This window comes from Penicillium manginii (genome assembly GCF_028828005.1).
Source record: "Penicillium manginii strain IBT 31320 chromosome Unknown utg000004l:1.0-7231830.0:1.0-7236170.0, whole genome shotgun sequence".
NCBI lineage: Eukaryota > Fungi > Ascomycota > Eurotiomycetes > Eurotiales > Aspergillaceae > Penicillium > Penicillium manginii.
Window position 1 is genome coordinate 1,260,306 of NW_026643105.1, and position 27,366 is coordinate 1,287,671.

Below are 27,366 nucleotides of genomic sequence, written 5' to 3' on the forward strand. Positions count from 1 at the left end.
TCCATTCATTGCCTTTCTGGACTATTCTATTCTTTTCTCCCCAGGCGAAGACTGTTCTTCCCTGGTATGTATTTATCAGATAATCAAATGGAGGTTTCCCATCCCATCATTACGAAATTAATTCGGCAACGAAGGCCTTAGTACTTCAGCGAATTCGAGATCAAATTGCCAACTACACGAAGTACTACTACTAACTGATATTTACCTAGATGGCCACAGTGGAATCCAACCCTACACTCACAGTTCCACCACAATCTTCAAGCAGCTGACGCCAGCCTTCAATTCATCCAAAGCCCCATTAACAGACTCCAGTCCACCTTTGATCACTTTGATATGGGGACTAGCAACAACTTGTTTACTAGCAAGCTTACCCTCCAGCCAATCCACAAAGATAGCCCGATTCCTCTCCTTCAACTCCGCCCGGTCCTGTGGAGGATACACAAAAGCAGCCTCGACCCCATCAGGAACCTTCCACTCCAGATCCAAGATCGGCGCAATCGCCAGCTTCGACTTCTCTCCCTCTCTCTCCCCTCTCAACGCATCGAGAACATCAGCCGCCAGCTGCTGATTCCCAGTAGCATGGTATCCAATTCGAATGCTCACACCATCCGCACCCGCCGCCCGAACAATTTGGTCCAACACATCCGTATCCTTATAATCAAATACCCGATCCGCCCCAAGACCACGAATATAATCATGATGCTGCGGGCTAGCAGTAGCATAAACAACAAACCCCATCACCTTAGCCTCCTGAACAGCCAAAGCCCCAATACTACTCGACGCGCCCCAAACAAAAACCCCCTCGCCCACACCCGCGAGACCAGCAGTCGCAGTCGGCAGCAAACCAGCCCAAACCCACCCATTCCAACTCGTGAAAGCCGCAAGCGGGAAAACAGCCCCCTCAACAAACGAAACCCCATCCGGAAGAACAGACACAGTCTCCTCAGACACGAGCACACGTCTCTGAAACGCGCCGTAGTCAGCACCGCCGTTGAAGAATGAACTCGCCAGTGCCGTCACGCGCGTTCCGGGTCTCAGGGCGGCTCGTGTCGAGGGTCCGGAGGAGATGATTACCCCCGCGACGTCGGAGCCTATGATTGCGGGGTATTCTTGGATGAAGAAGCCTGTGTCGCGTTGGTGGTGGTCTACTGGGTTTAGGGCTAGGGCGTGGACTTCGATTAGGAGTTCCGTGGGGCTGGGGTTGGGGTTTTCCGGGTTGTTGTTGTTAATGGGGTGCCTTTCTCCGTGAGGGTGGCGGCTTGGTGGGATTCGAGTTCGGACATTGTGATGGTTAGAGGTGAGAGTGGAATTCTTTTGCTTGGTTATATTTGGTGGGTGGAATGACTTTGCTGGTACGTCTTATTCTGTACACAATTTATAGACCGTTTGTTGGAACTTGGGTCGGCGATTATGTCGGAGTTAACGTTAACTGGGTAGATTGACTATAGAAAGACGGGGTTTGCGTATCTCCACGAGCCCCAGTTTCCAAGTAACGGATTCCTGGGAACTTGAAGACGCTGCTGATTTTGGAATGCTTTGGAGGAGTCTTCTGTGATAAATACGATCCAGAGGGTCCTAGTATGCGTGTGTTCTTATAATATGTCACATCACGAGTGGGAAAGGGTGGATTGCAGTTGAACTTTATACAGCGCGGCGATACTGCACTCTGCCTTTATGCACTATTTTTCTCACTATTACTGGCTAGAGAATCCCTTCATCTCACATGGCACTGTTCCACGAGAATTCATCCATTTGATTGGCAGGGTCGGTTGCTGACTGCAGCGCTTGGTATCTCCTAGCCAGGTCTTGCCAATTGGGTATCGTACTTTCTATTCCTCGCGTGCTGCACGAGTCTAGCCTTTCTTTGGTCTAGTTTCTTGATTTTGAGACAAAAGGCGTCAGCGAGGACAACATAAGGCTAACATTTGGGGCACGCCGCGATGAGCGACTGTGCTCATTATAAATGACTTAACGGTGATCAGTGTCGAATGTTGGATGCGGAACGGGTCGACACGTACTCCGTAAAAGGAATGCAAAGTGGAATCTTGGGTCTCAGGCCTAAGCTTTAAACTTCACTTCATTCAGATATATATGGGCCATTTGATCATGACAGGTGATCCACTCCAAAAACTTCAAGTTGAAATTTGTAGCACTGAAGTCGATTCCTTTTTTGCCAGCCAGGTTCTCGAATAAGACCATCAGGCCCCGGGGACTTCCAAATAATATGTATATATATATAATTTTCAATCAAAGCCCTTAGACCGATATGAGATGCTATCACTGTTGATAATTTAGTCTGCGAAACCGATTTAAGGATGTCTAGCCTCGAGATATCAAATTTACTGAGACGCAACGTAAGTACAAATCGGGACAGTCATTTTTGGCCCCCAAGAGTTACTTTGATACGCATCCACCTATTGCAAGTCGCTTGAACAACGCGATTGAAATGAGCGACATGTCAGCTTCCCTAAAAATTCGCGATCTACCTCAAATAAGTCTACTTTGGGCGTGCCGTGTTCCCCACAGCCACGGCGATAGGCCGAACGGCTGCATTAGTGTCCCGCCACGCAGACCCTGAGAGGCTCCAAGTGTCCCGGCGGTGGCTTGAAGCCTCCGTCAACGGGGGTCACACTTAAATGATTCTTATTTTGAGCTGAAGAAAGGGGATGATCAGGGGTTGGTGGAATTTCAATCCGCGCGGACTTCAGGGATAACCAAGGCAAAGCATCGGAAGAGCTGAACGGTTGCCTGTCCATTGGCTATGAGTGACCTTCAGAGTCACTTCAGATCTCGCCAGATTGTGAGCACTTGTAGATCACAAAACTTAGGGTTCCTTGGCAGACAGACCGTAGCCTTCCAAGGTTGTCAGGCCATGGCCCCGCTCCCAGGTGGTTGAGCTGAGGCGGTGTTTTTTGTCTCATCTCTCTGAAGTCAACTCAACTCAGCGCAACTCCAACTTCTTCCATTAAGCTTACCTCGTGAAGGGAGCCAGTCTTTCGTTCCAGGACACCCCAAACCACAAGCATCTGCAACCATGCTTCAAGCAGACACTCGAACATGCTATTTTCCGAACAGCGACACTGCTGGAGGCACTTATCCATGCACTTCTGATGAAACCACACATTGCTGCGGAGCTGGGAACATATGCCTCTCCAACGGATATTGTTTGGATGTGTCTCAACCATTCGTTCTTTCTCGAGGCGGTTGTACAAGCAAGAATTGGGGTGCTGGATGCCCGACCCACTGCCGTAAGTCAGTCCCTGCTTGGATCCTACCCCTTGTGGGGTTACCCCTTCGAATCAACAGGCCCTATCTATGTCCACGGATCTATACTCTGTGCTGAGTGCTGACAAAATGGCAATAGAGGATACCTTTGATAATATGGGCGCGTCTATAATTAATTTGAACTTCATCAACGGAACCTCCACCTATTGCTGCGGTACTCCTATCATAGACGGGGAGAACATCGTCTGCCCTTTCGGAAAGGACAGCTTCGAAATCGACGATGGCGAAATTCTTACAGGACACACTGCCCTCGCCAATATCACTTCACTGTCTGCCCCGACGAATTCTTCATCCAATTCCTCTACAGCTTGTCCAACGATACAACCAAGTACTTCTTCATCAAGCGGGTCACACGATGTTGCCCTTGGAGCTGGGCTGGGCGTTCCACTGGGGGTCATTGCGCTGGGATCGTTGGTATGGGGATTCATGGAGAGAAAGAGGGCCAATAAACTGAGCAAAGCAGTGGCCAACTCCACTGCCCCGGCCACGGGATTTATTGGTCACCCTATCAACACCCAGGTTCCTGAGAAGAGCGTGAGTTCTGGGCCCTCGGAGCTCGACACCGGCCGACGCATGCCAGAGTTGGAAGCAAGGGATTGAGGGATAAAGTTGCGGCATATAGTTAGATACCCAGTACATACTTGTACATTTGATAATTGTGTATAGTCGCATAATGTAATTGAAGGCTAGTTCTGAGAATGCTACCCCAAATTAAAGGATACCTAGGTAGGATCTGTTGATGTTTTCAATGTTGTCGCTTTACGCGAGCTTGATAATACCTAGATATCTAAGCCTTGGGGATAAAAATTCAAGTTATGCGTCGATGAATTTAACGTAGTTTCATGCTCAATTAAGGTCATGCACCTATCTGCAGCGAGGGGCTCTTACATGTAGTCTAGGCCCAGCGAGATGTAAACTAACTTGACCACAAATATTCGCCAATAGCCAAGACTCCGTGCTGGGTAGAATGTCCCGAGTATTCCGGGTCTGTCCGCATGGCTGAGGTCGCCCCTCGCGAGGGGAATCCCATGCATGTTACCCAGAGACTGAAAGGCTGGAATGCAACTGCTGCGATAGATTGAGGTCCAGGCCTATGGCAGCTTCTGTTAAATGGACGCGTAATCCTATCCCAAAATGATTTTGGATCAGTATAGCTGTCACCCTCGTGCTTTATTCTCCTTTAACGCGTGGACCCAAGTCGATCCCGCTGATCCATCGTCCTTAATCGCTTGGCTGTGCAGATCACCAACTCAATCAACACAAGCATGCCTCGATTTTTAGGATGTCGCGGCAATAGCCTCAATATTGTTGCCATTCTAGGCGTCCTAATGCCTGGAATCATGTCTGTTGGTTACAACGCAGCGTCCCTTGGAGGAGTATTGACCTTCAACACCTTTGAGGCTCAATTTCCCGACATCGATGTGACACATTCGCAAAACCCTTCACACACTTCGACTTTACAGGGGACAGTCGTCGCTGTTTACGCGATCGGCGGTTTCCTTGGTACTTTCTCCTGCATCTGGCTCGGTGACATTCTTGGGCGTCGACGTACTATCATGACGGCTTCGGTTGTTCAGATCCTCGGAGCTACTCTGAATGCCACCGCCTATTCTTTGACCCAACTTATCGTCTCGCGGGTGATCATTGGTGTTGGAACAGGCGCGATTCTGGCCACCATTCCTCTCTGGCAGTCGGAAATCTCTCCTGCGCATAGGCGTGGCGCACATGTTGTCACCAAGGGAGTGTTTAGTGGACTAGGATGTGCTCTTGCACTGTTCCTGGAGTTTGGGATGTCGTTCATGCAGGGAAGTATAACATGGCGCCTACCATCTGCCTTTCCCATGTTTCTATCCTCCGTCATTCTGGGCTTCATGTTCTGCCTCCCAGAATCTCCTCGTTGGCTTCTTTGCCAGAACAGGGTCCCGGAAGCTCGTGAAATCTTGGCCGCTCTAGAGAACGCAAGTCCAGACAGTGAGGTGGTTGAGAACCGAATCAGAGAAGTACAATCTTCTCTGGATTTGTCTGGGAACGAAAAGTCTCTGGGGCGGGTATATCATATGGGGCCGCAACGAACACTCCATCGAGCGTTGCTGGCTGTTGGAGGTATGATTTTCGTCCAGCTCACAGGTTCAACAGTGACTACCTTCTACAGTAAGTTTTTTATTCACTTTGAGCTAATTTTAGAGAATACATTTCGCTAATGAGGATAAATACAGCCACTGAAATTTTTGAAAAGGATCTTCTTCTCAGCGAATCTACATCTCGACTCCTAGCAGCAGCCTATCAACTTGTCGGACCCATCGGCGGCATAGTCTCAGTTCTTACAATTGAGGTCGTTGGTCGACGCAAGCTGATGATGCTCAGTGCAGCAGGAAACGCAACGTGCCTGGCGTTGGTTGCCGGCCTTGGGTCACAAACCACGAACATCACCTCCGCCCATGCTGCTATCTTCTTCATATTCTTGTTCCACTTCAGTTACATCATCGGCTTTGGAGGAATACCTTATCTTTACGCCACGGAACTTGCACCACTTCACCTGCGTACAACAATCAACAGTTTCAGCATCAGCATGTCCTGGGCCTTCAGCATTTTAATCGCCAATGTTACCCCGATCGCATTCAATAGCATGGGGCAGAAATACTTCTTTATATTTGCGGCATTCAACGCATCAATTGTGCCAATTGTCTATTATCTGTTCCCCGAGACTTCGGGACGAGAGCTTGAGGAAATTGACGAGATCTTTACCATCTCCAGCGGCGTGCTGGATGTTGTCAAGCGGGCTAAAGAACTGCCTAAACGCCAACCCAACGAATTGTTGATGGAAGAGAAGCTAAAAGCTGGTCTCACAGTCTCAGAAACCCCTGTGTGAGGCTGCTCAATTTGTACTATCTTTGAAATATTCCGGTGTAATGGCTAATGGCATCAAACTAAGGGGATTAGAGGGCTAAGATATCTGTGATGATTGTCTAATGATGAAAAATGAAAATGATAATGATGATATTTGAATAATTTCAACTTGAAAAGCTTGTATTCTAGTCCACTAATACTAGTAGAAATCCACCCAAATTTAAAGCGATGCTTCTTGGATGTAGGAGTCCCTACATGCCATGAGTCCAATTTAATTGCAATTCAAGCCCTACCTTTGAGATCTTGATCAAGTTGCTTCGCTATCTGCAAGCATTCTTCGTCACGCATGTTGAGAGTAAACAGTTGAATAGAGCATGGTGCACCATTGAGCACTTCAAAGTTGTCTATACATATCTATTAGTAAAAGTTTCCAAAAAGGTCTAAAGACAGGTTTCACCCACATTCCGGACCAACTTGGTGCTCCTTTAGCTCATAAGTCCCAGCTGCATCTTCTGCACCCACGTGCCCAAAGGGAAGAATGCACGACGGGAACTAGAACGATTCGGAGAATAGTTGTTAGAAATATCCCCGAATCAGTCGCGGCACCTGGGCAGATAAAACTTACATCAAGAGTGTTCAAAAATGCCGTGTATGGAGGCAATCCAAAAGTGTCGTGCTGAACAGCAGTACTCTGGGCAGGAGGTGCGATACAAACATCAAGGTCATTTGCAAGCCACAATTTCCTATACTCCTCGCGTATTTCTGCTTTATGGGTGTTTAGTGCAGCCAATTGGCCCATTCTATCCAATGCACTCCTATCCGGCAGAGAAGACCCGGCATGTTGTTTAAGCTTCTCCCCCTGTTGACCAAGGTGGAGCAAGGCTGGCACCGGGGGGATCTCCGGATGATTCAAGGTGGTTTCTTGCCCCTGGGTCAAGAGCGAAGGTGCCGAAAGCGATCTCGGTAGCCTCCATGACCCGACATTCCGCCGAATTTAATGGAATGATCGTGTGGCCCTGTGCCTTTAGTATGCGGGTTGCATCTGCTAGTGCCCTTTTGACAGGGGGATGTAGAGGAAAGTTAGGGCTTTCGGGAACAACTCCGATTCTTAGCTTTTGCTTTGTGGAAACCTGTCTCCATGGAATGTCCAAGATAGTGGAATCGTAAAGGGCGGGGCGGGCCTCAAAAAGTGTCTTGAAGAATGTCTCTATGCCATCTAGATCCAAAGAAAGTGGACCCGCACAAGACAGGACAAACTTCATTCCACTGGTAGTGCAAACTCGCATTCCTCCGTTCGGAATCCTTGCAGCGCTGGGTCGGAATCCATATGTTCCACAGCATAGGGCTGGGATGCGGACAGATCCTTTGAGCTTATTATTAGCACTGCTCAGCAGGCCTCTACCCGGAAGAAAACCTACCACCAATATCAGTTCCAACACCCAATGGCGAGCCCCTCAAGGCTATCAAAGCCCCTTCGCCGCCACTTGAACCACCAGGACCCAATTGAGTATTTCTTGGGTTGAGGGTGCGCCCGAAAACATTATTGTGAGAGTCGGTCGTCTGATTGATCGTATTAGGTTCTTAAAATCAGATAACCTGCTATATGACTGCTTACCATCATGGTTTGAGGCACATTGGTTTTCACATAGATCACCGCTCCAAGCTTTAGCAAAATTTGTACAAGAGGCGAGCTTTCTGGTGAAATTTCACCCATGAACGATAGCATCCCAATGGTAGATTCAGTACCTTTGTGATGGAAATTGTCCTTGATGCTAATCGGGAGACCGTGAAGTGGGCCAGCCAGTTGACCCTGGGCTCGCAAACGGTCCAGGTGTTCCGCTCTTTCCCGTGCTTCGTCAAACATAGTGTTTGTGAGACAATTAACCTAGCCGATGGGATTAGAACCTGCCATGAAAACACGATACTTAAGCAAATCACTCACCAACTGTTGGGCAACTGCAGCACGCTTGCAATAAGCCAGTGTCACCTCTGCAGAAGTCAACTGCCCACTTGCCAAGGCAGAAAGAAGACTAGAAACTGTATAGTTCTCAGTGATTTCGAGTTCACGGTCTGTGAGAATTCCAGACTTGCGAATGGCTTGTTCTTGGACTAGATCGACTTTGTGTTCTGCTAAAGGTGTTTGGAAGTTGTCCCAGAAAGCATTGGGAATTCTCCATGTTGACGGAATCTTTTCAAAATTTTCCTGTTGCTTTTTGACCACTCTTTCTTGCCATGGGATATTCGTATCGACAGACGCCATGCTGAAATTATTTCCAAGCCCTGGAGGTTTGGGGTTGAGCGGGTGGTAGTAGCTTCAAGTTGAGGCTATGTAAAACTGCACTATGGATGTTGTGGAATTAGCCCTCAAAGTTGACGGGCCCTGTCGAATATATGTATTATTTCCAAATACGGACTCTGAGGGGTAAGTCTGATCGGCAAATAATTGCGTCTTATCGAATCAATCCGCTTGAGCCGAATGTTACATCCTCGCAATACAACAAATCGCGACGTTTGCCTCGGCTAGAAGTGGGGGTAAGCGGGGGTTTTCTCGTTTGATCGCCGGCTAGGGTCTTGCTCCAGAAACGTCAACTATGAGATCTAAATGGCCAGCATATTATGACAATGGTCATAGAATGATGAAAATGTAAAGTGTGGGAGAGCAGAAGTATTGGCTAAATCCCGCAGTTTACTAAATGGCACGGGATTCAGAAATAGGCAGATACTAGGATATCAGGATGGTCTTCAAAGTGGGGTGATCTCGGTTAACCACTAGCACCTCTTCGTATTGTATCCAAGACTAAACTAATTCTCATTAACTCCTCAGATCGGTTTCTCCAAGCAGCTCTACCTTATCTCGTATTCCAAAAAATGGCCAGCATGGAATATTGCAAAATTGCATACAGAATATTCTACCTCCTCAAGATTTAGAAAGCGTTGGCCCGCAGTCGACTGTCCAACGGGGTTTTCACTATGTGCACTTCCTCCTTTTAGGGTATGTTGATGTCGCCATTATGTTACAGACACGAGGGGTTCGCTTCTCACATATTTATAGAGGAGTTGTCTTATGGGGTTGTCTCAAAATTACTCAATATACCGCCTGGCATTGCCAATCAGAGACGGAGATGCCCGGTGCGCATTTCTCTGCCGCCCGTGTGGCCGATTTCACCATCGTAATCTGGCCAGTGAGGATTTTTTTTTCTATGGTTTACAAAGAGAAAAATTACACAACAATCTGTCTTATGTCGGTAATAGAGGAAGGCTAGCAATCTGTTCGTATTTGGAGGCTGGAACGCGTTTGCAATCAATGACCTCTCTCGAGCCGACAACCGTCGGAAACTTGAAACACACCCTGACTGGCAGCCCGCCGATACTAACTTGACTGTATTTCGAACTGGAGGCTACAGGAATATAGAATGGTATTTCCGTGGAGCTTTGACTCCAGCTTCTGTGCCTATCGGAGACTTACTTGTCAACGCTGTTCTCCACCACGTCTCAACGATCAGGTTCCGGTATTTGGGTTTGATAACTCCGAGACGACCACGTAATCCTGCTTATGCGGGGCGGGCGCTCTAGGCATCATAGGTGTCTATTTTGTTTCCAGTCTACTTCAACCCTATCAGCGGTCGTCTCTCTGGATACATCTAATCTTGTTGTGCAATTCCTGTGAGGAAAGAGTCGAAATTTCAAATTGATCGCCATGTCTTCATCCACTATCACCCACCCAGCCGAGAAAACATTCACTTCTTATGGACAGAAACAAGGCAATGATTATGCCCAAGCCCGCCCTGATTACCATCCAATTATCTATGAGACCATTCTTCATCATCATAGAGACAGTGGTGGTCTGCTTGATACTATTATTGACATTGGTTGTGGACCAGGGAATGTCGCCCGAAGATTCAGCCCACACTTCAATCACGCCATCGGCCTAGATCCTTCAGAGGGTATGATAGCCGCTGCTCTTTCACTAGGTGGTAGAACCTCCATCTCCGAAAATATTCGATATGAGGTCTCTACGGCCGAAGATCTCGGGAGAAACCTTCAACAGCCTATCCAGGATGCCAGCGTGGACCTCATCACCGCTGCAAACGCTGCCCACTGGTTTGACATGGCTCGATTTTGGCATAGTGCTGCTCGAGTACTAAAGCCTGGGGGCAGTGTCGCGCTGTGGGCAGGTGGCAGGAGTCGTATTCATCCATCAGTCCCAGGTGCCGATTCTCTGCAGAACACTTTGGATGAAATTGAAGAGAAGCATTTGAGACCTTTCTTCGAACCAGGCAATTTACTTACTCGGTCTCGGTATATCGACCTGCCACTTCCATGGACATTGGAAAAGCCAGTCCCTGAATTTGATGAGAGCACTTTTCTTCGCAAGGACTGGGATGTGGCAGAGAGCTTTTATTCTTTTCAGCAAGAATTGGATATGGACACGTGTGAGAAAATATGGGAGACTGCGAGTCCAGTGACTCGCTGGCGACAGGCCCACCCTGCTGCTGTTGGTACTGAAAAGGATGTGGTGAAGATGTTCCGAAGGGCCATCGAGAACCATTTGAACAAGCAGGGTGTGGAAAAGGGCAAGGAGACCATAAAGGGAACCATTGATGGAGTGGTACTGGTTGTCAAAAAGAAGGCGTATTGAATTCACTTCTCATGCTTCACCTTGACCCCCACTAAGAATTCAGGATATTATTGGGCGTGTTATCAATGTTGAAGCATGACCTTGAGAAATCTCGATGTCCTCTGTAGATGGCTCAAAAATCAGCAAATTTTGCAAGTAGGCAGTATGGCTTCAATAATACCTGGGTAAGCGCGAAGAGCGAGATACTTGTCGCAATAGACTGTGATATACTCTGTATGTTAGTAATATCTATGACGTGCCTTCAAGTTTTCAAGTTACGTTGATACTTTAAGTTTAGTGTCACTTCCCAAGCACATATTTCCAAGGTTTCTGGCTCGCATCCATTCTTCTCCTAAGAGAGAGAGGGGTCAATAGTCATATATTAAAGTGGAGATGGTTCGTTTCCAGAGTCGGAACGAGGGGTCCAAGTCACCAAGGTGTGGAGATGGCACTACCAGTTATTACTCCGATCTGACGACTTGGCATTGGGGGCTAACTCGACACCTGGGCATCATGATCAAAGGCGTCAGCAAATAATATGTTTGCGATGTATGGGAAATGAATGTTCATGTTCCCGAGCTGCACAGAGAGAGAATTAATTATTCGTGTCGTAGAACTTCATAAATAGTGTTGTGTTATACATAGTAGGGTGCTTTTTATTAGATGTGTTCCTTCGCCATTCGGTGTGATCCCTCTCCATCATCGGTACTACTGGTAGTATCCGCAGTTGTGGTGAGCTCGAATGTGCGATGAACACCAACCTCTATTTTCCCCGCCGTCGCCTTATCTGTAGTCAGCCTGTCCTCGCTGCTACTGGGACTAGAAGGCTCCGGCCACGAATTTCCTACATCTCTTTGGCTCTGGATATCTGTGACCACCACAGCCAGCTTATCCGGTCTCAGTTTATTTCTCCCATTTCCATCAAGAGAGCCCAATGGCACTGGCCGTTGTCCACTAGCTCCAACTCGACGTGAGCCCGATATTCTTGGGAAACCAGATGAATACTCTGGGTCGGAGTGAGAGCCCATCATTTTTCGAAGCAATGGCCGAAGGGTTGCGAGGCTTCCAGCTGTGATTCCCAGACCGGCCTCGATATTTGACCAAATCGCGATTTGGTAGGTAGAGTCTAAAGTGTGTTAGCAGCTAGGCTTGCAGGCTTCGGAATCCGCTGGCGCAGTTTACTTACAAAGGAATTCGTAATCGCCAAAAGTCTTAACGAACGGGAATCGAATAATCACGGCAGATGAAGCACTAAAAACAGTTAATTATGTTGACCGAAAGATAAATGCGGAAGGTGGTAATAACACACATGCAAGCCATGCTGAGAATTCCGACGACGGCATATTTCGCCTCGCGCTTCATATGCAGTTTCCTCACGAGAAATATTGGCAAAATTCCAACAGTGAAGTCACACAGCGCAGCGAACACACTGTAGATATAAGTCATGGTAATGACGATATTGATGCTAATGCAGTGGCCCTCAATAGAAGGATCAAATGCCAAGCGAGTCCAGAAATAGTTGAGCGGCTTGCATTGCAGCAGCATCAAAAACATGAAGACGAGGCCGGCAAGTACCGTGAGCACCATCACGATATACAGCGTCCAGATATGATGTCTTTTGACCGTGATTCGCATGAGGAAAACGCACACCGAGATTTTGCAGAAAATCGAAGCAAAGCAGTAGGCAATTTCGCAGAGCCACCAATACTATGTAATTCGTCAGGAAATCTCGCGCCTAGTTGGTGAACGCCTGAGAAAATCTTACCCTCATAGCAATAACTCGATGCTCCGCGCTTTCGCTAGTATACAGTTGTCCAGTACCGAACAAAGTGCCTCCGATCATGCTCGCACAGAACATGATATAGAAAGCCTACTTCAATTAGTCCGGGATCTTCAATCGCTAGTCCAATATCAGGTAGAAGAGCCACATTACCATCGCAAGCACCATGGTTCCGTCATCCCACCCAAATCCCTTCACCACCCATCCACGCACATAGCAGCGTAGCATGACAGTTATGAATGCGATCGGTAAAAAGACAGCCGCGACCGTCCTGACTGCCAGCACCCTTTGGTGCTCATCTTCCCTCATCGTTGTGGTGACCGACGCGACTTAATTCTGACAGGAAGACAATTGTGTGGGGAAAGACCGATTTTTAAGAATCACAGGTCCCGCGAGGCGGGCACGGAACCTGGGAGGCGACAATCAGCCGGTGATCGAGAGCCTTCGGCGCGTCAGGGGCGATCTTAGCGCACCTCTAGCGCATCACAGAAAAGCCACGGAAGGTCCTAGGCGAATTGCTACCAGAGGTCGACGATATGCGAGCGGGACAAACAGCCCGCATGAGTTCCGCCTGCTTGGTTATGATTTCGACAGCAAGTGTGCATGCGGGGGTTTCTGGCCTGCTGGGACAGCTTCACCACCTATTCGGATCCAAGCCTGCAGCAAGGAATCCTTCGAACACAGAAGCAGGGATGCTGAGCCAGAGGGAACATTAAGAGTGAACCTAGACTCCGCCCTTAAGCCTAATATGGTGAGAGATGTGGGTATCAAATCCACAACAACGCGGGTCGGTCATCCAAAATTGGTAGCGAGTCCGTTGACTGGTAAGCAGGTTGTGAACTATTGCCGGGTAGCTTTGGCTATTACAGAAACTATCCACCGTCTGGAACCTTTGATGATGGCTTTGTGTGTTTGGCCAGTGAGAGGTGCGATGGGGCAACTCTTTGACAAGTGGTACTGAAACTTGACAGCACGGTGACAGCACCCTCCCGAACCTCTGGAAACCTGTTACCGCTAGTTGGAATGCCCAGGTTGAGGCACCCGAGGTCTCTCTTGCCTGTGATCCGATCGATCCGTCGGTGATCGTGATGATCTTTTCTCCGAGAAATGGAAACGGGCAGTCGGGCAGCCGGGCAGCGTGTTATGACCGGAGATTTATTCGAGACGCGAAGCACTGCTGAGAAGCAACCTTCCCAAAATCTTTAACCTTGAAAACCACAAGCCCCCTTGATTGTGACGTGCCATCAAGCCCGGTATTTCAGGCATCAAAAGTCATGACAAACGGGAGCGTTTGATGTCTGAAAAACAAGAACTTTGTGGTCTGTGCACAATTACTCATTTTTTAGAAAATTCGTATAACATAAAGGTTTGTCGAAAAGGGGCTAGGAGTACTCCGTATATATTGAAACACCTAATAAAACTATATAGCACAGGACCTTCATCTCATGTTTTTCAACTATCTTTTTCTTTTAGCAAAAAGCTCAACTGCTCCGCGAATATCCTTGATAATCCCCAGTGGCCAATTCGGTGGAGAAGGTCCACCAATCCACACAATGTGCTCGATTCTGACGTTTTCGGCTTAGATGTCCGATAGCCGTTGGCCTCAAAAAGCAGGACCTCGCTATTGAGTTTCAAAAAAGACAGCTCGGGGAAATTTATGTCGGGACTAGGCGGAATTTCCGAGAAGCTAGTGTCTGGATCCCTTCCGAATTCGGTATATGCATACCAAACGGTCGCTGCTCGATAAAGTGCCCTGGGCACATGAATTGCTGGCTCCACCCCTAGTGGCATGTTTTGCAATTTTCGAAGAATCAATGCTCCGTGTAGAGCACAGCGACGAGCTTCTTGAGAAGAAGACCACGTGTGCACATAATCGCGATGGAGAAGTGATTCCTCATATCCTTCTCTGCCAATTGCCAACTCCAACCGGGAGATATCCACTAAAAGCGATATAAAGACCGAGTGCCACAACACTTCCAAGCAGAAGGGATCAAAATTCCCTTCGGACTTGGAGCGGAAATGTCGGTCGAGAAAATGGATTAGTTGAGGTTCAAACTGCTCCACAAGCTCTTGGTTAGAAGCAGTACTCGTAAATTTCTGCTCCATCAATCGAGCATTGATGCCCTCCAACTCGGTGTAACTATGAAAGCCGTCGGTGGAGTTAAAGTCGAGTTGGATATTTTCGCTAGGAAGTTCCGGGGGAGCTCTGCTGATCATGATATCCCTCCATTGGGTTGCGTTTGGAGCTACCCAGAGCTCCTGACGTGCAGTCAATGGGAGCAAAGATTTATCGTGTCGCATAAGAGGGTGCGTTAAAATAAGCTCGGAGATCTCGGTGTCTAGAATGTGAAGACCCGCTGCAACCCTATCCAATGATAATTAAATCAGTATTTTCAGATCAAAAATGGAGAAATCGGTTTTCTGACCGGCTCCGCTCCTCAGCTTGAACCCACGTTCTCCATGCTTCCTCTGGGGTCCGCGTATCGAGGAATGTGCGCAGGTGGTCGGCTGGCCTCTTGGTTTCGAACATTTTATGAAGGCGAGCCCACTTATTTAATATTAAGTTAGGTCTCAGATGATATACTATTTGATTACTCACCGTTGTGACTGTGCCATGGAAGGTCTGCAGGGTGAGGAGATCTCTCGGTTTCTATTTAAACCTTGGAATCAGTTTAGAACCTCTTTACCTGAACAAATGAAGACTCACCCCCGATAGCATCGCAAAAGTTTGACCGATAAGAGACGCCTGGGTCATTGCGAGTGCCTCCGCTTTACCGCCAAGAAGATACTTCTCCCACTGGATAGAGTTAACTTTCCGCCCATTATATCGCTTGAAAGCAAAGGTAGGTGACCTCTAACTTACTGATGATAAGATGGCTTTGTTGAGTCTTTCGAAGATTATTGACCCTTGGGTCACTGCATAATTTGAGCCAACGAAAAGGCTGCCAATTGAGCATATTGATAAAAGAAGAAGAGAGCTTTTGGCCGACGGTCGAAATGTAGGGGCATGGACAATTGGAAAGACTGGGTTAAAACGAGTGAAGAACAACTGAATGCAAAGATTCTGTGAACAAGGTCAGATCACCACTTTTGCACTTGAGTCCCCAAAAGATGCCATGACAATTGAAGTCCAAAAACTCACCAAAAACTCGGTTGATGGCAATGGCTCCGTTGGAACCCGCTGCTGAAGCCGTTGAGATAGATTTTGCCGGTATTTTTCATCCAGTTCCACATGATCTGTGGCGGTTTCTGGGGTCACATACCCATTGCTATGTGTTCCGATATAATTAAACCAATACTGGCGCACTTGATCTTCCTTATGATGCCATTGAGATGTCTCCATTGGTATCTGGAGTGTTGTATCGGCATTGCTCTCGTTCGTGGTATGGGTGGGAGAGAACAGTCCTAGAGTGGTTTCCATAACGGACGAATTTAAAGCATCGAGGTCAAAATGTTCGTCGGCTAGCCACACAGGGGCCTGTAAAAAATTGTCAAAGTCTAAACTGCTGTCCTCAATATGGTCAAAAAGTCCATTTGGTATTAGTAAACCGGTCGGCGCGTGAAAGGCCGAATCATGACTCGGATGACTCGGCGGCAATATATTGGTTGACGTTGTATCACGAGTATGTAATTGAGAGAATTGATCAATATGAGTTTCTAAAGAAACTGAGGGGACACTGCTATGATCGGTGACTGTTGGTGTATTTAGAGATGGCATTACTGGCCCGAATGTCTCGGCTTCTTTGCTTGATACATCATGGGCTCTCATGTGTCGCAAAAGTGAATCACTACAATAGCATAAGTAGAGTAAACGTGCATTATCTTTGCGCAGGTCAATCTTACTGGCGAGAGAAGGATTTGCCACAGGAAGAGCAATTGAAAGGCTTTTCTTTAGTGTGCGAGCGGATGTGCCGCGAAAGATGCTCTTCTTTCGAAAATGACAACGAGCACCAGGGGCAGATCCGCTGTCGTTTAGTTCGAGCCCGGATCTTTGGCATTGCTAATTGAGATCAAAAGAATCCTCAAGGCGACGATAGTGGCGCTGCGAGAGGTGAAAATGACAAATTCTCAAATCAGCGGGACCTCCAGGAGACCCCGCATTTTTTACCCCAGGTCCCACATCCGCTAAATACGAACCTGAGGAACGATTCAAGACCCAGAGATCGGTAAATCCGGGGTATTCTAATCTTTTATCGAGAAATGGTTCAATAAGCTAGTAATTATTTTGCTTCATCAGCGGATCGGAGGCTAAAAATGGGTGATATTGGTGGATTGTACATGTGTATGATGCTGTAGTACACTATAAGAGCCCAAGGCCTGGAGCAAGTTGCCATAGTGGCGACACGCTACTCCAATTCCATCATATTTACCCTTAATAATCATTCGCCTTCAAGCTCTGAGTTTCCAAACGAATTTCGACTCATTTTTCGAAGTTTCTTGCCAAAGAAATAGATGGGGATGCCCAATAGCATCGGTCCAATCGTCAAGGCAAATTCAACCATTGTGGGCGTAATGAATCCCTTCTTTTCCGCCAATGTAGAAACCCAATAGCTCATCACAAACCCACAGGTATTTTTAATCACAGTGGCAACGACCATAATCTCACCTGATATAGGCTTGTAGCAGTCAACAGCATAAGCAGTCACAATAGTCGGCACTGCTGTAACGCAGAGGCCACTCAATCCGAAACCGACTACCAATATTATGGGCCATTCCCACAAATTTTGATATCCGAGACCACCAATGACAATGCCAATAACAGTCGTGATAAAGTATGGTATCAGGGCCGGTAGCCGCATTTCTGCCTCGCGAATGCCATTGTTGCGCCTTGTGGCCTTCATGGCTACCCAGTCAGAGAATGGCCCTGCAGTAGCAAGCCCAATAAGACCCCCGATGACGAACGCAAAGTTCGTGTAGCCAACCCCTGCCGGAGTGAAGTTATATGGCGGGGCACTGAAGAATGCAGACTCTGTCAGGTTCCAGAAAAGCAGAAGATTGGCAGGCCCTGCAACATTCAGGCCCGCCCAAAATATTATTGGAAAAAAGAAGAATTTGAAAGGTGAGAGAATGTCTCGGACGAGGAGCTGCTTCCAGTCTTTCTCTAGTCCTTGCCACAACTGGAACTGAGACTTGGAAGGCCGACCAATGCCCACCATCGTCAGGGGGTTCTCAAGGCTCTCTAAATGTCTCGTTGTATCCTTGTTAGATGAATTTGAAGGTTGAGTTTGATCAAGCTCCAAATCCCTAGTCTCGTCAATATTTCGCGTGCGGAATTTGGTTTCTGGGCAAAAGCAGAGCAGCGTCAGAAAATTGAAACAGGACATGGCCAAAGAAAGCCAGAAAAAGCTTCGCCAGCCAAATCTAAATAAACCACCATTTGTGTCAATACTATTAGGTACTACCTAACTTGAACATATGATATACAAGTCGCATCAAATGGGTCGCATACCTTTCTGCGATATTTCCGGCAATAATGGGCCCGATAAACAACCCCATAAAATATCCAGTGCTAGACTCGGACAGTATGTTAGTTCTCAACTTAAACAACCTTCATGATATCGCATAGAGTATTTGGGCAACTCACAAATATACACCAGTCCACAACCCTCGCTCGTGTAGAAAGAGCATATCGGCAATGATCTGAACCAATATAGTTTCACTTGTTGCAGTGGCGACACCATTGACCACACGAGCTGCAAGTAAACTTGAATGGGAGGTCGCAAGGGCCTGCCAGATACACGATGCTATTCCCAAAGCACAGAATACCAAACTTGTCAGACGTCGTCCACATATGTTCGAGAAAGGAACGATGATGAAATTCGAGTAGCCGAGGGCTAGCACACAGGCGCCCGACAGAAGGCTTAGTTGTGTATCATTAAGATGAAACTCGGCCGCAAATAACGGGAACATTGGACCCATTGAAAGAGCTGATTCAACGGAGACAAACAGGAATAGAAATTGGGTGGTGATTACCACATCTGCACGTCTTTCAGTCAGCATCCTTGAAATTTCCAATATATCCTTGAGTATCTCACACTTCCATGTTTTTGACCAATTCAATGGATCGCTTGGGTCATTTGAAGGTTGCGGGATTAACCTTTTTTGTTTCAGCAAGTGCTATCAAGGAGGTTAGGTCACTACTCACGCAATATTAGCCCCCCTGTGACGAGTTTCTTCCCAGTCACACATAATCTCCGTGCCCGGAACGGTATCATCGTTTATCGGTTCCTTATTATGTGACATCTTGTATCTCAAAAAACAGGATTTGATCTCTTCGAGTTGTAAGGCGAATTGGTGTCGGGCGAGTAGGTCACAATATTTGAATATTTGTCTTCTGATGGTTCTTACTGTGGGGCCATACTCTCATATGCTTAGTATTGTATAAGCGAGTAGGCCGAAAATGTTTTTACAATCTAACTCCTGCGAAGCTAAGAGCATTTTAAAGCCTCTGGAATCGGTCCCACAGGGTGATAAATTGCGGGGAAAGCATACTCGTACTTTTCCGACCGACTGGTAAATATCTCCACAACATCTACCACGGTCCCGCCGCCTGCGAACCTACATTTTTATTTCCTATCAATGCTATTTTGCCAATGAAGATAATCGACAAAATCATGGGCTAGGCTTCATTCAGTAGCATTGATTATTCGCTAGAAGCTCCAGGGCTGGTTATGAATAAAGGGACTGTCCTACCCAACTACCGCGGGATCAAAATAAGCGGTAAGCGACGTGCTTGGCTTTGGTGATAATGGTATCAAATTGTTTCTCCCAAGGCAGAGCTTTATTTCTGTTCAAAGCTGAGGCCTAGCAATGCGTACCATCTTTGCTATTTGAGCCGCGAACGCTTTCGTTGTGCAGCACATCCCTTGTAAATGATCTTTGCTGCTCACATCATGCAAGCTTCCAGGGGCTTATAGCGACCTTTCAGAGAGGCCAACGCATGTTGAAACGGTATCTTGCTGCAAGTTCTCGCATCTTTGGGCAATAGTCTCAGGCATATGGTCTTTATCAATGATAAAAGCCCTTGCTTGGTTTCTTACCCGATCCGGCGCCGAGAAAAAGCAATGCAACGCAACGCCACTCCGAATTCCAAGGCAACCGACGATCGCAGATCTCAGATTCCGGTGGAATTTCCCCAACAGATCCCCTTCTACTGGACCGATATCTGAGCGCAGACTCAACTTAGCGGAATAGAGCTATTCTGCCTCTCCAGCTGCAGTGGCTAGGCTCTCAGACTCTCTTCATATGGCAAGCAAAATGACAGGTGAAGATGGCCCTCGCGAGCGACTTGATTCTAGGACTCCCGCTATCCCTTGTTCTGAAGATGCGGAGTCTCAAAAGGTTACGTTGAAGATGATTCTCCTCTCAATTTGGGTCTCTTGGGCAGCATGGATTGGGAGTTTCGACAATGGCTTCGCCGGTACTGTGCTTATCATGCCTTCTTTTCAGAAGTCATTTGGCCATTGCGTGGTAACTGTTGATCCAAATACTGGAGACCCTATCGAAAAATGCAATCTAAGCACTCTGCAACAATCCCTTATCAATGTTAGCTTATTGTTCATGTGTGTTGGAAGTGTGATTTCTGGCGTTTGTGGCTCGAGGATTGGCCGGAGAACAACAATGCAAATTGCCTGTGTCTTTAATTTGGTCGGAGCTGCTGGCATGCTCGGTACATCCGGCAGTTTCTCCAGTTATATTGTTTGCAAATGCATTGGTGGTATTGGCATTGGGCAACTATATGCTTCGAGTCTCATCTATGGCTCGGAATGTGTCTTAGCAAGCAAACGCGGCCTCCTGCTCGGCATCTATAACCTTGGACTCGCCATGGGTAATGTTACTGTATCAGCAGTATGCGCTGGCTCAGCGAAACTCGACCCGAATAATGACTGGCAGTGGAAAACACCAATTGCCTGTCAAATTCCTATTGCCTTGAGTCTTGCCTTAGGCATGTTTATGTTTCCCGAATCACCGCGTTGGCTACTCCTCAAAGGCAAAGAAGAATCGGCTCGATTCTCCTTTGCTGCATTTCAATCTCGGGATCCAAACTCAGTTGAAGTGACCAGGCAAGTGGATGAAGTGCTACGGCACTTAGAGATCGAAAAAATAAACGAAAAATCAGCTTCATGGTCGGAAATTTATCGTGGAACAAACCTACGTCGAACTGCAATTTCTGTCTTGGTACTTGTTAGTCTTCCATTGACAGGTATCCAATTTGTCGCCCCTTACGCAGCCTTCTTCCTCGAGGGTGTTGGAATCGAGAATCCATACTTGATCAATGTCATCGTCGCGTTATGCATCTTTGGCGGAGCTTTCATTGGACCATTTGTCCTTGATTATGGAGGGAGAAGATTTGCTTTGCTTGCTGGGTACGGTCTCATGGCTATTTCCATGCTCATCTTTTCCTCCGTGAGCACAGCCCTTGGAGCAGATGATCCGACTGCCCAGAACGTTGTGGTCGCATTTCTTTGCATTTGGGCCTTTATATTCGGCGGGTTCATCGGTTCTAGTGTGTGGCTCTCCTCGGCGGAAATGCACAGCATTAGGCTTCGGACCTATGGCCAAGCGAACACAACTTTTATCTATAATATCTTCGCCTTTGGTGCCTCTTTCTGGACTCCATACATGTTGAATCCTGCATATGGAAATATGGGTGCTAATGTTGGCTATTTTTATTTCGGAGTGACTGTTGTATTTGTGATTTTGGTGTTTTTCTTCGTTCCTGAAACATCTCGCTTGACACTGGAGCAGATCGATGACTATTTTATGTCTGGACGAAGGGCTTGGAGTACCTCAACCAAGAAGAACATCGCGCTTGCTCGGATTGACATTCCTAGCAAACCAAAATCAGGTTTCAACATTGGGCAATCTGAGGTTGCCAACAGTTCATCTCTGACGAGCTGAAAGGAATGTGTTCTTTCGAAATCATATTCCAATTCGAGTGAAATTAGGTCATAAAGGTTTGAAGACCTCAAGAGTCCGAGTCTTGCATCAAAATTTGGGGAAATCAGCTCAATTAAAAGAAGCTAAGAATTAACAAGTCCCTGGGGCAATGTAATTTCGATTCATTACTGCAACTGGCCTACTCTGTATCTAGGCACTAGTAAACAAGGGTCCCGCCGAGGTCCCGCCGATGTCCCGCATAGGTCCCACTGACAGGTCCCGCCTACCTAAGGTATCCAGAGAGCGCGACATGTAGACAAATCATGGTGAGATCTTCAAATACTAGGTATACTGCCAAGAGATTATTCTGTAAGGTCCAAAGAGCTTCCGTATGAGTGTCCTATTAATAAAATCTAGATAATTGAAGGATAAGCCCTCCTCTATATGTCCATTGGCAAGTATCTACAATACCGCTCGCTACACGTAAAGCGTTCCACCCGCAAAATCAGAGATATGATCGTTCAAATTGATGAACTCAAATATAATTTCACTTCAAATATCTTTCTATAGCTGAATGTACTGAGCTCACAAGTTCAACAAAATCTGCGAGGAAAAAATAAGGCATGCAGTTTCATTAAAAACAGCCAATAGTATTGGAATATTCGAAATAGTGGATCCATCGACTAATGAGATTATGACTGACTAAGCGTTTATTTTGAGTTGATTGCTTGGCAACAAATCTCTGTTGAAGGCGAATAATAATAAAACGACACAATTGTCTACAATCAATGATATCAAATTGCTATTCAAAGCTATTTTAATTTAAATTGAATATTATCTGTTTCTTATCTATGAAAAAGTTTCGATGACAAATGAAAAAAAAAAATTTGAAATGAAAAAAAAAAACTTTTTGCCAGGGACCAGGTCACGTGTTTGAATTTTCCTCCAACAGTGAGGTGAACTCGCCCTCCTTCAACGTGAAAACACAAAAGCACATTCATTATGGAAGGTCTCAAAATCGAAGATGGCGCTCAGCCATATTCATCTATGGCTGGGAAGCTGGATTCCAAGCTCCTGCAGGCTCTGGACGTGATGGGCTTCACAACCATGACGCCCGTCCAACGTCGTGTTTTGACCGAACTTCCCAATTGGCGCAGTGATTGTCTCGTGCAGGCCAAGACTGGAACTGGCAAAACCCTCGCTTTTCTGCTACCAGCTTTGCACTGTCTTCTCCAAGGCAACTCCGTGCCAAGGGGACAGGTCGCTATCTTGATCATCACCCCGACTAGAGAGCTTGCTCAGCAAATTGCCAAATCATGCGATCAACTCACATCACAACTCGCAAAGCCGCTGGAGTGCCACATCGCAGTTGGTGGTACTGCTCGTGCATCGGCCCATTCCCGCTTCATGAAGGGCGCCCCATCCGTTCTGGTGGCGACCCCTGGACGGCTCAAGGATTATCTTTCTGACGAGTCCACTGCTGAGAAGATGGCCAACATCCAAACTCTGGTTCTGGATGAAGCGGACACCATGCTTGAGACTGGATTTATCGCCGATGTGAAGCGAATTCTTCAGCTCATTCCTCACAAGAGCACCGGCTGGCAGGGCATGTGTTTCTCGGCCACCGTTCCTCCCAAGGTCAAGGACGTGATCAGCATTGTGTTGAAGCAAGGATATAGCAACATTTCAACAATCGAGAAGAACGAAACACCGACCCACGAGAGAGTTCCCCAGTACCACGTTCTAATCCCCGGCGTGGCGCAGACTTTTACCTCTCTTTCTGCTCTCCTGAACCTCGAAATGAAGAAGTGCTCAAAAATCATTGTTTTCGGAGTCACTGCGAACATGGTTGCTCTTTTTGCCCGGGTTTTCTCCCAGGGCCTGACCCCTCTGAGGGTCTTCGAGATTCACTCCAGACTTAATCAGAATGCACGCACAAGAACCACCGCCCAGTTCAAGGAAGCGGAATCGGGTATCATGTTTGCCTCGGATGTTATCGGCCGTGGAATGGACTTCCCCAACGTCGATCTAGTCATTCAGGTTGGCCTGCCATCGAACGGCGAACAATATGTTCACCGTGTCGGCCGTACAGCTCGCGCCGGCAACGACGGCCGCGCTATCATTCTCCTCACTCAAGCCGAGTCTTTCTTCATGAAAATGAACCGCCACCTACCCATCAAGCCTCACCCCGACTCCGACAAGATCAATCAGGACGCTCTCGCGTGTGCTGATGGTGTCACCCACGCCATGTATGCCGTTGATGAGGAGATCAAACAACGCGCCTACTCTTCTTACATCGGCTTCTTCGCTGGATCCGGTCTTCTGAAGCAAGTTCGACTCGACAAAGCCGGCCTTGTTCAACTCGCAAACGACTTGGCTATCAACGGTATGGCCTGCCCCGAGCCTCCCCCAATGGACAAGAAGGTTGTCGGCAAGATGGGCCTGAAGGGTGTCCCCGGCTTCAACTATGCAAGCGGAGCTGATCTGCGAGGAGGCAATTCCTCCCGGTCGCGCCCACGTGAACGTTCTAAGAGCAACGGCCGCGATGCGTTGAGCCCCGGGGCTGGTCGCAGGGACCAAAGAGGCGGTATCAATAAGCGTGAGGGTCAAAATGGCGGCGGTCGTGGAGGTGGCCGGGGAGGTGGTCGTGGCCGGGGAGGGCGCCGCGGTGGGCGTGGTGGTGCGCAGTAGACGGCCTCATAAACTTAAAGGCACTCCCATTGCGGATTTTCATTGCATCTGACTGAACTTGAAGGATTAAAAAACGGATCTGGCTATTGGTGTTCTGTTTCGGCACTGGTTGGTTTTATCGCATTACTCATAGAATTTCATCAATGATTTAGAACAATCCTATTATGAAATGGCCAATTAGATACATACCAATATAAAGTAATGGCAAAAAAACAAATAATAGTAGATGAATTAATTATCTCAAAACCGAAACATTAACTATAAAACGTCAAAAAACTGGCAGAATTGCTCGTATTCAGATTGCCTTCCAAGGTTTGGTTTCAGCATCAGCGCTAATCACATTCCCCTGCCAGTGCTTAACTCACTCTGGCACTGCGAAACAACCATCGGATTTAAGTTATGCAGTGGCTGAAGCTCGGGGATCTACACTCTGAATATACCCATACCCCTGGATACGAATCAAGCCCCAGATGCTGAGAAGATGTGCGTACCTGCAGGGAATGGACTCGGCCCGAGATTCTGCATCGGGTATGACAGGCCGACCTTGTCGGAGATACAGTCGAGAACCATGCGAGGACTCTTTAGCATACGCGGCCCTTCTTAGCTCGGTTTTAGTATACTAATTGGGAGCCGATCTTCAGGAATCTCCACTTCTTTCTCGGGCTGTGTATGTATGTACTTATCCATTGCTCCTGTATCAATGAAGTTGCCAACTTTGCTCCTTGTTGCTAGTTTTTTATGGACGCAGTAAATCTTACTTTCAAATTCACCAATTCTATCATTGAAGAAGCATTCTCTGTAAAGAAAGGCGAACAGAAAAAATTGCATCCATTAGCTACAAACCTACATATAACAGCCTGAATGTGAGTTCAATTAAAACTTGAAGTATGGACCACAGTCGTCATCCAACTAGTCCCCACACCTCCTGATCCGCAGTCTTGCAACTTCGGGAGCTCGGCAATGGCGTACCTTCAAACGTGGGATATGAATATCGGTCTATTTGTGGGATCTTTACTCCGTGAGTCGAGCCACCTGGAAACAGGCCTACATGTGCATGACCCGGGTATTTAACTTGAAAATCGCCAGTTCTTCTGGCCATCACATTTTCTCCCCTTCCAGCAGAGAGACCCTTCACACTTCAAACTTATTCTTGAAGTGAATCCATCCAAATGGTTTCCTTTACCACCAAGGGTCTTTTCTCCCTAGCGATAGGTGCAGCAGTCACCCAAGCTCAGTTATGGGACAAAGTCATTGAGACATCCTACGGACCTGTCGAGGGTTATCAGTATTTCAATCAGTCGACTCTTGAGAAATACTTTGGTATCTCAGAGTCAAATGTGACCGCATTCTTGGGTATTCCTTTCGCTGCTGATACTGGATACCAGAATCGCTGGAAGGCCCCTCAGCCTCGTGAACGCTGGAACAAGACCTTGAAGGCCACAAGCTTTGGCCCTGCTTGTCCGAGCCAGGGTACCTCTGACATTAGTGAGGACTGCCTAAGCCTCAATATCTGGACCAATGCTGCCAACAAGGATGCAAACCTGCCTGTGATGGTCTGGAATCAGGGCTCTGATGAGACCAGTAACAACACCTGGTGGTATGGTGGAGGTATGGCACTAAAGGATGTGATTCTCATTACATTCAACCGTCGTGACGATGCCTTTGGTTACCTTGCCCACCCAGAGCTCAATGCTGAGGGATTCAAGGCTACCGGGCACCAAACCTCCGGTAACTACGGTATCCTTGATCAGCTGGAAGTTTTGAAATGGGTGCAGAAGAACATCGCTCGTTTCGGAGGTGATCCAGACCGAGTTACCGTTGCTGGGCAGTCTTTCGGCTCATCGCAGGTCTACCATGCCGTCAACAGTCCACTTTTCAAGGGCTATTTCCACGGTGGCATATCTGAGTCTGGAATCAGATATCCTTACGATACCCTGCTGGCCGGTCTTGCTACTTCCTACGTCAACATGTCCACTGGTATTGAGCATAGCAAGAGCTACATCAAAGCTCACAACGTCTCGAGCATTGCGGAGATGCGCACTCTCTCCATGGAAGACCTCCTGATCGGTTCCCAGGATCGTGTCGGCAATGAGTCTATATGGTGGGTGACTGCTATCTCAGCAGGGTATCCATTGATCTTCAAGCCCGTTCTCGACGGCTACGTCCTTCCTGAGAAGTACATCGAGACCCTTCTCAACGGACCAGCCAACGACGTCCCTGTGATTACTGGTAACACAAAGGATGAATCCGGTGCCAGCCCCACAAATGACTATACCGTCGAAGAATATGAGTCTTGGTGCACCCTCAAGTATGGCAATCTTTCCAGCCAATACTTCCACCTGTACCCATCGCACAACAACCAAACCATCGCCAACCAAGCCTGGAATGCCGCCGCTCGCGATACCTCACTGATTGGCTCTTGGGCCTACGCAACCGAGTGGTACAAGGCCGCCTCTTCCAACTTCTATACCTACTACTGGACTCACGCTCCTCCGGGCCAGAACATGGGCGCATTCCACCAGTCAGAGATCATGTACGCCCTGAATGCGCTATACGCCAACACCGATACCTACCCCTTCACCGCGAAGGATTATGAGATCCAGGAGCAAATGTCGGCATACTGGGCCAACTTCGCAAAGACGCTGGACCCTAACCAGGGTGGCTCGTATACCGGCAAGGGTTCGTTGGCACGTTGGAGCCCCAACAGTGCCAAGGGCACGCAGAAGGTCATGGAACTTGGAAACTCTTTCGGGAATGTGCCTATCGCAAAGCCGGAGCAGGTGAAGCTTATCATGAACTACTTCCACCAGCAGACACCTTACTAGATGATTTCTACGGGATCCACGGTATCAAATCCGAGACGATCCTTAGGAATCTATCTAGAACTATGTATATTCGAGTTTTCTACTCCGTAGGCACACTTGAATAAGTACCTATCAACTTTTTTTTTGGTCCGGTATTCTACTTCAGCTCCACAGACTACCTAGCGTCAGATCTACGAACCTCGATCTCTTTGTATTCAGTAGTATCTTGTAGGTGCATGAACTAGATCGTCCCAGCCATGCGCCGCATCTCCAGCCACAGCTGCGAGTCTGTGACTCCAGCCAAACAAAAAAGCAATAAGTCCTGCAATATCCCCAAGGCATATATGAAATAACCCCTCTCTATTGGCCAAATAGATCATCGCCAGATAATCACGCGGTCCACATCAGTTGATCCAACCTTGCAAGTCAAAGCAGACAGGATACTCCGAACTGTAAAACAT

The 27,366-nt window shown here is 47.5% G+C and overlaps 11 protein-coding genes across 11 annotated transcripts; 6 read left to right on the top strand and 5 right to left on the bottom strand.

The window, feature by feature from the left end:
• Positions 1-237: 237 nt before the first annotated feature.
• On the bottom strand, positions 238-1,752 carry N7533_004185 (zinc-binding alcohol dehydrogenase family protein; the record flags this gene model as incomplete). Its single annotated transcript, XM_057100835.1, has 2 exons — positions 238-1,258; positions 1,724-1,752. The coding sequence occupies 2 exons, from the start codon at positions 1,750-1,752 to the stop codon at positions 238-240; spliced, it is 1,050 nt and encodes a 349-aa protein (XP_056960465.1).
• Positions 1,753-3,354: 1,602 nt separating this feature from the next.
• N7533_004186 (uncharacterized protein) lies at positions 3,355-3,885 on the top strand (the record flags this gene model as incomplete). The annotated part of the gene is made up of 1 exon (XM_057100836.1): positions 3,355-3,885. One exon carries the CDS (start codon positions 3,355-3,357, stop codon positions 3,883-3,885), a length of 531 nt encoding a protein of 176 aa, XP_056960466.1.
• Positions 3,886-4,550: 665 nt separating this feature from the next.
• Positions 4,551-6,154, top strand: N7533_004187 (uncharacterized protein; the record flags this gene model as incomplete). Its single annotated transcript, XM_057100837.1, has 2 exons — positions 4,551-5,436; positions 5,502-6,154. The coding sequence occupies 2 exons, from the start codon at positions 4,551-4,553 to the stop codon at positions 6,152-6,154; spliced, it is 1,539 nt and encodes a 512-aa protein (XP_056960467.1).
• A 260-nt stretch (positions 6,155-6,414) lies between these two features.
• On the bottom strand, positions 6,415-8,392 carry N7533_004188 (putative general amidase; the record flags this gene model as incomplete). Its single annotated transcript, XM_057100838.1, has 7 exons — positions 6,415-6,536; positions 6,594-6,684; positions 6,758-6,897; positions 7,022-7,495; positions 7,551-7,692; positions 7,748-8,017; positions 8,075-8,392. The coding sequence occupies 7 exons, from the start codon at positions 8,390-8,392 to the stop codon at positions 6,415-6,417; spliced, it is 1,557 nt and encodes a 518-aa protein (XP_056960468.1).
• Positions 8,393-9,829: 1,437 nt separating this feature from the next.
• N7533_004189 (class I SAM-dependent methyltransferase) lies at positions 9,830-10,771 on the top strand (the record flags this gene model as incomplete). The annotated part of the gene is made up of 1 exon (XM_057100839.1): positions 9,830-10,771. The coding sequence occupies one exon, from the start codon at positions 9,830-9,832 to the stop codon at positions 10,769-10,771; it is 942 nt and encodes a 313-aa protein (XP_056960469.1).
• Positions 10,772-11,409: 638 nt separating this feature from the next.
• Positions 11,410-12,839, bottom strand: N7533_004190 (uncharacterized protein; the record flags this gene model as incomplete). Its single annotated transcript, XM_057100840.1, has 5 exons — positions 11,410-11,876; positions 11,937-12,001; positions 12,060-12,457; positions 12,516-12,620; positions 12,684-12,839. 5 exons carry the CDS (start codon positions 12,837-12,839, stop codon positions 11,410-11,412), a joined length of 1,191 nt encoding a protein of 396 aa, XP_056960470.1.
• A 1,143-nt stretch (positions 12,840-13,982) lies between these two features.
• Positions 13,983-16,299, bottom strand: N7533_004191 (uncharacterized protein; the record flags this gene model as incomplete). Its single annotated transcript, XM_057100841.1, has 6 exons — positions 13,983-14,895; positions 14,957-15,078; positions 15,130-15,180; positions 15,238-15,327; positions 15,673-16,008; positions 16,252-16,299. The coding sequence occupies 6 exons, from the start codon at positions 16,297-16,299 to the stop codon at positions 13,983-13,985; spliced, it is 1,560 nt and encodes a 519-aa protein (XP_056960471.1).
• Positions 16,300-16,909: 610 nt separating this feature from the next.
• N7533_004192 (uncharacterized protein) lies at positions 16,910-18,773 on the bottom strand (the record flags this gene model as incomplete). The annotated part of the gene is made up of 5 exons (XM_057100842.1): positions 16,910-17,891; positions 17,980-18,039; positions 18,115-18,508; positions 18,566-18,627; positions 18,676-18,773. The coding sequence occupies 5 exons, from the start codon at positions 18,771-18,773 to the stop codon at positions 16,910-16,912; spliced, it is 1,596 nt and encodes a 531-aa protein (XP_056960472.1).
• Positions 18,774-19,787: 1,014 nt separating this feature from the next.
• N7533_004193 (mfs monosaccharide transporter protein) lies at positions 19,788-21,431 on the top strand (the record flags this gene model as incomplete). The annotated part of the gene is made up of 1 exon (XM_057100843.1): positions 19,788-21,431. One exon carries the CDS (start codon positions 19,788-19,790, stop codon positions 21,429-21,431), a length of 1,644 nt encoding a protein of 547 aa, XP_056960473.1.
• Positions 21,432-22,412: 981 nt separating this feature from the next.
• N7533_004194 (P-loop containing nucleoside triphosphate hydrolase protein) lies at positions 22,413-24,101 on the top strand (the record flags this gene model as incomplete). Its single annotated transcript, XM_057100844.1, has 1 exon — positions 22,413-24,101. The coding sequence occupies one exon, from the start codon at positions 22,413-22,415 to the stop codon at positions 24,099-24,101; it is 1,689 nt and encodes a 562-aa protein (XP_056960474.1).
• A 1,169-nt stretch (positions 24,102-25,270) lies between these two features.
• Positions 25,271-26,926, top strand: N7533_004195 (carboxylesterase/lipase family protein; the record flags this gene model as incomplete). Its single annotated transcript, XM_057100845.1, has 1 exon — positions 25,271-26,926. The coding sequence occupies one exon, from the start codon at positions 25,271-25,273 to the stop codon at positions 26,924-26,926; it is 1,656 nt and encodes a 551-aa protein (XP_056960475.1).
• Between the last annotated feature and the right edge of the window lie 440 nt (positions 26,927-27,366).